The 10,162-nt window shown below is 43.0% G+C and overlaps 1 protein-coding gene across 3 annotated transcripts; it reads right to left on the reverse strand.

The window, feature by feature from the left end:
- Positions 1–713: 713 nt before the first annotated feature.
- Positions 714–8,392, reverse strand: LOC146702673 (casein kinase I-like). 3 transcript variants are annotated; one of them, XM_085465601.1, is made up of 11 exons: positions 8,018–8,392; positions 6,628–6,725; positions 6,425–6,535; positions 5,877–6,025; positions 5,392–5,620; positions 5,025–5,195; positions 4,763–4,911; positions 4,484–4,682; positions 4,249–4,394; positions 3,110–3,175; positions 714–2,022 (listed from the first exon to the last, which is right to left on the reverse strand). In XM_085465601.1, the coding sequence occupies exons 2-10, from the start codon at positions 6,701–6,703 to the stop codon at positions 3,143–3,145; spliced, it is 1,263 nt and encodes a 420-aa protein (XP_085321727.1). In that variant the 5' UTR covers positions 6,704–6,725; positions 8,018–8,392; the 3' UTR covers positions 714–2,022; positions 3,110–3,142. The 3 variants fall into 3 exon arrangements, with proteins under 3 accessions (XP_085321727.1, XP_085321725.1, XP_085321726.1); XM_085465599.1 differs by having other exon boundaries at positions 714–2,025; XM_085465600.1 differs by lacking the exon at positions 8,018–8,392 and adding an exon at positions 7,774–7,856 and having other exon boundaries at positions 714–2,025.
- Positions 8,393–10,162: the final 1,770 nt, after the last annotated feature.

Below are 10,162 nucleotides of genomic sequence, written 5' to 3' on the forward strand. Positions count from 1 at the left end.
ATGTTGGCTGTCTTTTGTTCTGGTTCCACACTGTTTGGCAGACCTGTTGCCACTGATTTTCATTCCAATTTTTGTGCAATTCGGAATAACAGTCTTTTTCTCCCTGTTTCTCTTGCTTAAGAGCAACTTCTCGACACCCACCCTTCCACTGAGACCATTTCTGATGAGGCTTCAGTGAACAGCAGATGGATCAACTGAAGGGCCAGATGGATCTCTCAGGTTCTGTGTCAAGTCTTTGCTATATTCTTTCCTATTTCTTAAAAAGATGGCATTTGAATATTGTCCACCACACACAGGTTTTCTGGAATCACTTTATTCGTGCAGAAATACTATTTTATGCCTATCAAACTGTGTTATCTTTGGCATGCTTTGAGTATTCTTCAAGTTCAAATTCCAGTTTCAAATTGGTTCAAGTCTTGTGCCTAATTTATACTTAAATGATTCATGTATCAGCATTAAGTAGCTTAAAAACAGATAACACTTCTCTGGTCAGATAAAGGAACTAAACTGAAAAAGAGGGAAAAAGCAGCCAATGTCCAAAGAAAAACTTTGAAAGACCTCCAGAAAGGCTGGAGAATTGTTGCTTAAGACCACCGGAAGTAAATTTTAAAGAAATCTTTAGACTTTTGTACAGCATTAGTATTCTGCGATCAGTTATGACTATGATATATACTAAAATATAATTTAAGTATGTTTCCATCAAGAGAAAGATATCATTAGAAGTTTGTATAAGGTGTGTATATTTTTTATTGAATCAGAAAATATACACAAATATCATATTAATAAAGTTGAAGCATGGTAAAGAAATGTACAGGACATCAGTCATCATCCTCTAATCAGAGACCTCCATCCATCCTGACAGGCCTGGGTTAAAATACAGATGAGTACATTTTATATTATAACAAGAACCTTTCTGTCATTGCCTGCCTCAGTGCAAACCAAAACAAACGCGAGGCAGACTCTAAAGGTTTCCGGTAAAGTTTCACTTTCTGTCCCAGGTGTGTACTCTTCTCTCCAGCTCCGTCTTTAAACAATCTGTCACATTCTGGCAAAAGTATGTACACATTTTACATGTCATATAAAATGGGACAAAAGCAAAAGTAAAGAAAAATACAAATGTAACACCAGACTTGCTCACCACCAAGATCTTACAACTTTCTCGAGTCTCTTCATGCCTGGAGTTGCAAGCTGGACTAAGGCTTCATCATATCATACAATCCACGTTATATCCCGATCTCTGCTCGTGGCAGTCTTTTTGCACTTTTCACATTCAGTAATGTTTTCAGTCTTCCTTAGGTAAGACTGTAACAAATGTGCTGAAAAATAGGAACTCCTAACAGGTTTTACAGCCTCCCTCTCCCTCACAACTAGCTTTCCTTTCTTCTGGCTCTCTAAAGCAAAGCTGAAGGCAAAACGAACGATTAGGACAATAACACAGACAGACACGTTTACTGACGAAAAGCAGCCTCGCTCCCATTTATCCCCTTCCTCTGTTCCTCTCGGTGGTCCACGTTAAAGCAATCGCCTGGCTCGCCTCTCGTAGGCCTGGATACACTTTTGTTTTGCATTTGTCTCCATGTTTCCTTTTTTTTATTTTTTAAAGATATCTATTAATAATAAAGAATACCACAAGCAGCAGATGTAGCTCTCAAACATTAGCAGATTGATAGTTGTTGATTTTATCACAGGTGTAAACCACAAAATAATTGACTTAGTCCATTTTGTGCACTTTGATGGTTTATTTTATGCGAGTTGAGTTGAGCCTCTGAATTGACCGAGTCGACCCCCGTCCGGCAACACTCTCTGAAAAGCAGTATCAAACGGTTCCAGGCTAGAGTTCGTCTGTCCCACTGGTTTTCCATCATCTCAGCAAGCTTTAACACTGGGCATGCTCACACCGCATACTGACAGACACACGGACGATCGATCCCCCTTTAAGGGCCTGTAATGCTTTCTCCTCCTGCAGACACTCATGTTTTCATTCATCCATTTGAAAAGTAAGGGGTATTTGATACCCTGCAGCTGCTGAACCGCAAGAGAAAAAAAGAAGAACAAAACAGGAAAATGTTAGTCTTTAAAAGATGAAGATTTTCAGCTGATCACTCTGTGCTGCTTCTGTTTTGTAGCCTTAGTCAAATTGCAGTCCACCCGTTTATATGCCTGCTAAGTGCTGTTGTACTGCGCTACTGCTACCATTAATACTACTTAAATTCTGTTTAGAGTAAATATATTAAGTCTGCTTTTGCAGCATTTCAATTTTAAAAGAAATTTAATGACAAATGTCTTATGTTACCCTTTCCTGCATTTATAAAGTCAACTGGGATGTCATAGAGCAGTGCCATAAAACAAGTCATCAAATTTATTTGTGTCATCTTTGTGCATTTTTCCCTCTGAGCAGTTTTACTACTTCCCTCGCACCCTGCTGCACCCATACACTGTATATAAAAGATGGATCTGGTTTACAGGACTGAAAACTGAAGTTAGTTTAAAAAAAAACAACAGCTGCAATCTTTTTAATTGACCAGAAGGTGGCCGACTCCATCCATCCACCCATTTATGCTTGCCGTTCACCCCGTAGCATGGTGCTGTGTGACGAATCTGTGACGAAACTGATGTCACATTGTCTGTGCTGATTCTGGTTGGTCATGCATCTTTCAATTTTTAACTTGGAGTGCACAGCTGTGTCTGTTTTTACTGCTATTTTGATGCCAAATCAGTGCAGAAGCTCATTGACAGATTCCACAGGGGTAGAAAACAACAGACTGTGCAATGTCTTTGACTCCAGGTTTGACTTCTTCTCTTCCTATATCAGCGCTGATGTTTTGTTGATAGTGTCTTAGTGGTGACAGCTATTGCTCGGGAGAATACTGCAGCACCTGCCTGTATCTTAATGAAGACCAGAAAACCAGGGTACGTTTTACAGTGTGGCTGCACTCTTTTGACAAGTTGGTACCGTGTGAGCGTGTAGGGTGACTCGTGACAATCTATTTTCAAACTAAACTATCCCTTTGATGGGGATGGGAGCTTGTACAGCTCAAAAGCAAGGATTTTTTTTTTTTTAAATAAAAGAAACGCTGTCTGTGTGAGTATGTGTCAGACATGTCCTCACCTGCCACTGACTTGCAGGCCAGGGAGAAGGAACTCACTTTGCCAGATGTTCAAATGGCACACTGACCTGAGTAAGGAGGGAAAACGAGATGATTAAAACAAGGCAAAAGCTAAAAAATAAAGAAAAGAGACTTTCTACGCCTAAACTACGCGAGCCGTCTTCGAGTTTAATTTAAGCAGACGGCCTTCATAGAGTTTGGATCATTTTATTCACTGCAGCAAACAAAGGACAGACACTGAAAAAAACCTGAAGTGCCTACTTATTACCTGTCAAGATCATAGGATAGTCTGGACAATTAAGTTCCTTGTTTTATATGCAAGTACATTATAAAATATTCAGTCAGTGAACAAAGTCATATTTTATCCATTTGAATTTCAGGTTTGGTTCATGTAAGAATCTTTAAAGAGCTCAGAGTGGTCATTCAGGTTGTCTGCTGTCACTGCTACAGGATGTAGGCACTGAAGGAAGGCCTTGGAGAATTAGTCTGCCTTCATATCATATTTGACTTTAAGCTCCACAGTAACAAAAACTCTTCGTATGCATGTTTTGGTGGTAATTATAAGTAGATTAATGATGACTATTTTCCTGCTTCCAGTATTTCAGATATGCATCACTAGTTAGAGCAGAGTGCCAAGTATAATGAGAAAATGCAGTAATCTAAGTTAGTGCAAACTCTTCTCATCCACTTTCTCCACCAAAAAGAAGAAATAAGGGAAAAAAATTGTTTCAAAAGAGCAAAGAGTGACACCTGCTGCAGATTATTTGTGGTCAAGTTTCATAAAGTTCCTTGTAGTTCCTGTGTGCTAAACATGCCTGCATAACATGTAAGGTTCTCTGTCTTAGTTTACTGTATTAAGTTATATTTATATAGCACCAAATCACAACAACAGCCAGCTCAAAGCACTTTAGATGACGAGGTATAAACCCTACAATAATACAGAGAAAACCCCAACAATCAGACCGCCCCTTATGAGAAAGCACTTGGTGACAGTGGGAATGAAAAACTCCCTTTTAACAGGAAGAAACCTTCAGCAGAACCAGGCTCGAGGAGGGGCAGCCATCTGCTGCATGTGAGGTGATGTCTGAATATCCATCACCAGTCCTGAGTGTATAGAAAGACACAGTGCTAATCTTCCTACCTGTGATGTGGTGATGCGTGATTGGTCGAGGCGTGCAGTGAGATCGGAGGAGGAGACATTAGCCGGGGCCCCGCGATGAAGCCTCATGGCCACCTTCCTCTCTCGCTCAGCTCGCTCTGCTCTCCCAGCCTGAGGAGAGCGATTACCTGTGTGAGCACACAGAAACACACACTTAAAATGAAAACCTGAACTCTGCTGCTGCCCTCCAACACCCAGAAGAAAGCAACACCCTAACCTGACTGCTGGACCCCACGCGTAGCTGGGTTAGGAGGAGCAGCGTCTGCCTCGTTCCTCACTCTGTTGGCTGCAGAAGGGTTTGGACCCGGCGGCAAAGCTCGACCTCCCGCTCCTCTTTGGCCTCCTCCTGGTCTTTCCTCTCCATCTTTCCCCTCTCTCCTCTCCCTTTCGCCATCGTCTGTTGTCCTGCCGGCCCCCTGAGACACAAAGGAATAGCATAGATGAGAAAGTCTGCTAGAAAAGGGATAAATCTTCCAAGTCCAAGTGCGACACGCACAAACTTCAGCATGTTCCAGTCAAAGACATAGTCGTAGGAGAAGCCTTGTCGGTGGAAAAGGTTCCTGAAGAGCTGCCTTAGATAAGAGTAGTCTGGCTTGTCATCAAACCGTAGGGAGCGACACAGGTTCAGATACGTGGAGAACTCAGCTGGGAAACATAGGAGACAGAAGATTTAGAGCAAAGTCAGATGAACAGTCTGACAGAAAAACTGCAAAAACCTCTTTACTGCACTCAAGAACACCACTCTAACAGCTACTCACATGGGTAACCTTTGCACAGCACCTCGATAGGGGTGGACATTTTCTTCTCACTGATACGTTCATACTTCTGCCGCTTGGTGGCAGCCTTGAGTCCTTGCCATGGCAGAGAGCCCAGGTTGAAGTACATGAGAACATAGCCCAGAGACTCCAGGTCATCACGTCTCGACTGCTCTGTGGAGAAAAAGACGGAGCAAAGGGACGAAAAGAGAGAAGAGAATGAAACAGCAGGAAATGTAGGGAAAGAAAGGAAAAAGCTACAGCTCTGAGAATCATGTCACAATTAATAAAAAGGAATCAGAAAAATCATATTGGGGTCCGCAGAACACACACAACAAGACAGATACGCAGGCCGTCTCCGCTGCCTTACCGATGCCCAGATGGGTGTTAATGGAGGCGTAGCGAGCGGTGCCGGTTAGGTTTTTATTCTCACGGTAAGGGATGTGCTGGTGTGTCCGGGCGTCACGGTATTTCTTGGCCAGGCCAAAATCGATGATGTAGACCAGGTTTCCCTTCTTCCCGAGCCCCATCAGGAAGTTATCGGGCTTCACGTCTCTGTGGATAAAGTTCTTGGAGTGGATGTACTCGATTCTGCTGATCTGAAGACAGACAAAGGGGGTCACTAGTTATCTTGTATGCTGAGGCACAGTTAACAAAAATTTCCTTTCATGAAGGTAAACGGACGAGTCTCAGTCTTGAGGAAGGGTTTTAAAAATGGTATGAAATTCTGACAAAGTACACAGAAGCTCTCATTTGAGCTCTTAACGTGATTAGTTACTACAGATGATAGGGTGCAAGGTGGAAAAAAAGAAGCCCTGATGAGCTGTTAGGCTTTTTGTGGCCAGTCGGTCTCACCATCTGGTCTGCCAGCAGCAGGACTGTCTTCAGGCTGAACTTGCGGGAGCAGAAGTTGAACAGGTCCTCCAGACTGGGACCCAGCAGCTCCATCACCATGACGTTGTAGTCGCCTTCCGCTCCACACCACTTGATAGCCGGGATTCCCACTGTGGTGTGAGAAGGAGCAGAAATGTTAGGAAACCGAATCATTTGGAGTAAAGATTCTCACTCATATATCAACCTCTGCACATAAATAAAGCTTCAAGTTATTTATCTTATGTCCGTCACTGTGTTATCACCAGCTTAGTGCAGCAGGATGATCATTACTCCTAGTGACCATAAAGACACTCAAATGCTCATTAATTGCATTTCAGTCAAAGATAACTTGAGTTTCAATGCCTTTGTGTGCCCTGAAATGTCTTTCAAATTCACCATAATCTCTTTGCAATCATGGTTGATAGCTCTCAGCAGCCCTAAATACTCCTTAATGACCCTAAAACTATTTACTACATCTCAGCAGACCGGTAGTAAAGCTTTCAAAGAGACCCTGAAATATTTCTCTGTACCTCCACCCTGCATCATTTTGTAGAATTTGCTCTCGATGTGGAGCTGTGGATGTTTGGTCTTCACACATTCCAGTTTAATGGCTACTTCCTCTCCTGTAGCAATGTTTGACCCTGATGAGAGAAACAGAGGTTAGATCAGAAGAACTTAAGTCTACAAAACCCCAAAACTGATGGCAATTGGCACTACTTGCTTAGATACTCACCGAGATAAATATCTCCAAAGGATCCACTCCCTATCTTCCTCCCAAGGCGGTACTTGTTCCCCACCCTCAACTCCATGGCTCCTGAGCTCTTCAACTTGCTGGAACGGTTCGACAGAATCACACAGACACACACACGCACAAAGCTGTCATCAGTCACCGGTGATCAATAGAGTGAAAGGACACTGGTGAAAAGACTGCAGACTTTAGAGTACAAGCGGTTAGGCCTTAGGCTGCTGTATCAGTGAAGGGAAACAGAACTGTAAGCCTGAGCAAAGTACAATGACGTAGTGCAGCCCGAGTTGAATCTCTGGAGCCAGGAGGGAAACTGTGGCACACATGTGGCCAAAGCGTCAAAGAGACACGACCTAATGAAACACCCCTGCTCCTGACGTGTGCCGAGGATGGTTGACAGTAAATTCCAGGCAACAATGTAGGCCAATAAAGTATTTATAAACTGCATGGAGCAAAAAAAACAAGGTGAGAGTGAAGAAGAACAGAGCCTGTAGTTGTGTAACATGATTTATTAAGAACTGCAGGGGGTGGGGGGGAAATCTCACACACACACACACTCTTCCCAAAGCACTTTAAAGGAGTCTTGATCCTGTGTACAAGTGATTTGCATAAACTTGCTATTTCTCACCGGGGTCCCCTCACAAAATTTGAATGAGTCATGTTTTCCTCATCCTGGCCCTAACTGTGTGCACAGCCCTGAAATGAGGACATGAAAGTGTGAGATGATGGAGGGGGCTTTTCGACAAAGGTTACGCTTTTACAAGCCAGCCTGACATCGCATTAATCGCTGACTAAGTCGCCCCCCCTTCCCCTTTCAGTCTTGACTGCATTGTAGACGAACCTCCACATACACACCGTGCACTGCTGCACACCGCCAAACCCTTTCCAGCAGGTTTCTCAAGCTCGTTTTCTCTCTCAGCCTTCCAGGAGCTGCTGCTGCTGCTGTGCTGCCAGCGTTACAAAACTGGGACCCACTATTGCAGCAAGAGACTGCAAAAACAGGCGAGACGTGGTATTTTCACCCAGCGTGCTGTTGCCCCAGATATCACAAAGCAAATGAGGAAGGCCGTGCATGCACAAAAACCCCAAAAACCCCACAAATCCAAACAAACAAATAAATAAACAACAACATACCGTTCATGTCTGGATGGCCATCAGATATGGTAATAATTCCCCATAACCGCACCCTCCACACAGGACCTCTGATCGAGCGCACCCCCTCGCCCACCCCAACACGACTATCTGGACTCTGTTTGGCTAACCCAAGCCCTCCCCCCTCCACGTCTCTCTCGCTCTCTCTCACACACACAGACATCTTCGCCAGCCAACATACACCCACCCCCCGAAAACCCTCACCACCATCCCTGCACCTTCTCACCGGCTTCGTGGTCGTCCGTCGTCTCACTCAGGACCCTGGACAGCGACGTACCGATGCGGCTTCGGACGGCTCATAGCCTCGGAGATGCGTGACCCAAACCCGAAGTGTCGACCAAAAAATTACCAGCTAATCCGAGACGACCCGGAGGTGGAGATGCGACTAGAGGAAGCTCCGTGGAGTCACGTTTATTTAATGGAAAAAAAAATCTGAAACTAGACACCGAGGTCCTCCTCTTCCTCTCTCCTTTGGCTGCTCCTCTCCGTCTCCCCCTCACACCCAGCCCTCCCTCACTCTACACCATTGACAATATCAATGATGTCATGCACAGGCTTGCAGAGATGCCCGGATTGTCTTAAAGCAGCAGGGCTGCTGAGAGCTGCTGCTTGCAGGCATGAATGAAGCGCCCTGATGCCACCAGCTGCACTCTGATCTCCCCTCGCTCTCAGCAGACTCTAAAATTAAAGCACAATAGAGAAGTATAAGATGATCACCGCCCTGCGTCTGCTGGAGTAAGCTATGTGCCTGTGTATGGAGGACCGAAGCTGCCAGGATTAAAAAATAAATAAATAAATAAAAATATTAAAATATTAAAACTTAATAATAAAATATCGTTTCCGTTACTTCTATTATTCAGTTTTCTATTAATTATCCTATTTATTTATTTATTTATTTGTGTTCCCATTAAATGTTTTTGCATATTAAGTTGCTCATTCGCTCTGTGATCCCACAATTTTACCCGCCCAAATAAAAGGTAAATAATTAATGATTGAAAGTCAGATGTGTACTTTATTAGGTACACCTGTCAGTTAGCACAAATAACTAATAATGACAGCAGGTCAATGCATTTAGTCATGAAGACATGCTGAATTTTAAACTGAGGATTAGGATGGAGGTTAAAGTGACTTTGGTGCAAGATGGTCAGAGCGTTTCAGAAACTGCTGATCTCTAGGGTTTACAGAGCATGGTCTGAAAAAAAGAAAATATCCAGCGAGCAGCAGTTCTCTAGATGACAATGTTGTGTTGATGTCAGGGTAGAATGGCTAGACTTTGAGCTCAAAGGTAGGCAGAAAGATTTCAAATAACCATATGCTATGCATGCATCTCTGAATGCGCAATACACATACACACAAAAGACCACGCCAGGTACCACTCCTGTCAGTTAGGAACAGGAAGACTAGGGGATCGATCAGAGCTGGACAACTAAAGACTGGAAAACAGCTGGTGTTGTGAGTCTCAATTTCTGCTTCAACATTCAGACATGAGAGTCAGTTTAGTGTAAACAACATGAAAGAATCAACCCATTTTGGCTTGTATCAGTGGATCACACTGGTGTGGTGTCCATCTACAGTGTACCCATCTTCTGATGGCTACTTCCAGCAGGATAAGGCACCACATCAGATCACCTCTAACCAATTTGGTTGACTGTACTCCACTCACCAGATTTCAATCCAACGGAGCATCTTTGGAAGGTGACGGGAAATCGTGGATATGCAGCTGACAAATCTTCAGTAGCTGTGCTATCATGATAATATGGACCAAAATCTGTGGAATGCTTCCAGCACCTTGTTGAATTTGTGCCATGAAGAATTACGGCAGTTATGAAGGTAAAAGTGGATCCAACCCAGTAGTAGGGAGATCTAACAAATAAAGTGTCTATTCCAGTGTTTTCACAGTTTTTATCATTTAGATTTTATTTACTACATTAAAAAAAAAAAAAAAAAAAGTATCAGGCTGACATTCCTGTTTACTGAAGATTCATTTTATCAATTGAGTATCTAGCTAAAGAAAAAATAGCTAAAATCGAATTGTTTTGATTACAGGGTTGACTAATGACCCAACATTTTGATGCCATCTGACATTTCACCCCTGGAAATGTCAACACTTCATTTTATCCTATTAAGACATTTGATAGTGAGATCATAACTGGCGTATGATTTAAGTCAAAAGATGTTTTGTGAGTTCAGTGACCATGACCTTTTTTTTCTTTAAATGTTCCTTCCTATGTCAGAGAAAATCAATTTAGTTCATCAAATCGTAGACAAAATTACTTAGAAAACAAAATCCTGAAAGCACAAATAACAGTCTATGCCACCCTCGACTTCTCAAGAAAACTACTCAGAGGCACAAAGTGAAAAAAAGACAGTG

Source organism: Copadichromis virginalis, linkage group LG8, assembly GCF_057382275.1.
Source record: "Copadichromis virginalis isolate Kocher_CV1m ecotype Utaka linkage group LG8, C_Virginalis_male_GT1.1, whole genome shotgun sequence".
NCBI classification, from domain to species: Eukaryota; Metazoa; Chordata; class Actinopteri; order Cichliformes; family Cichlidae; genus Copadichromis; species Copadichromis virginalis.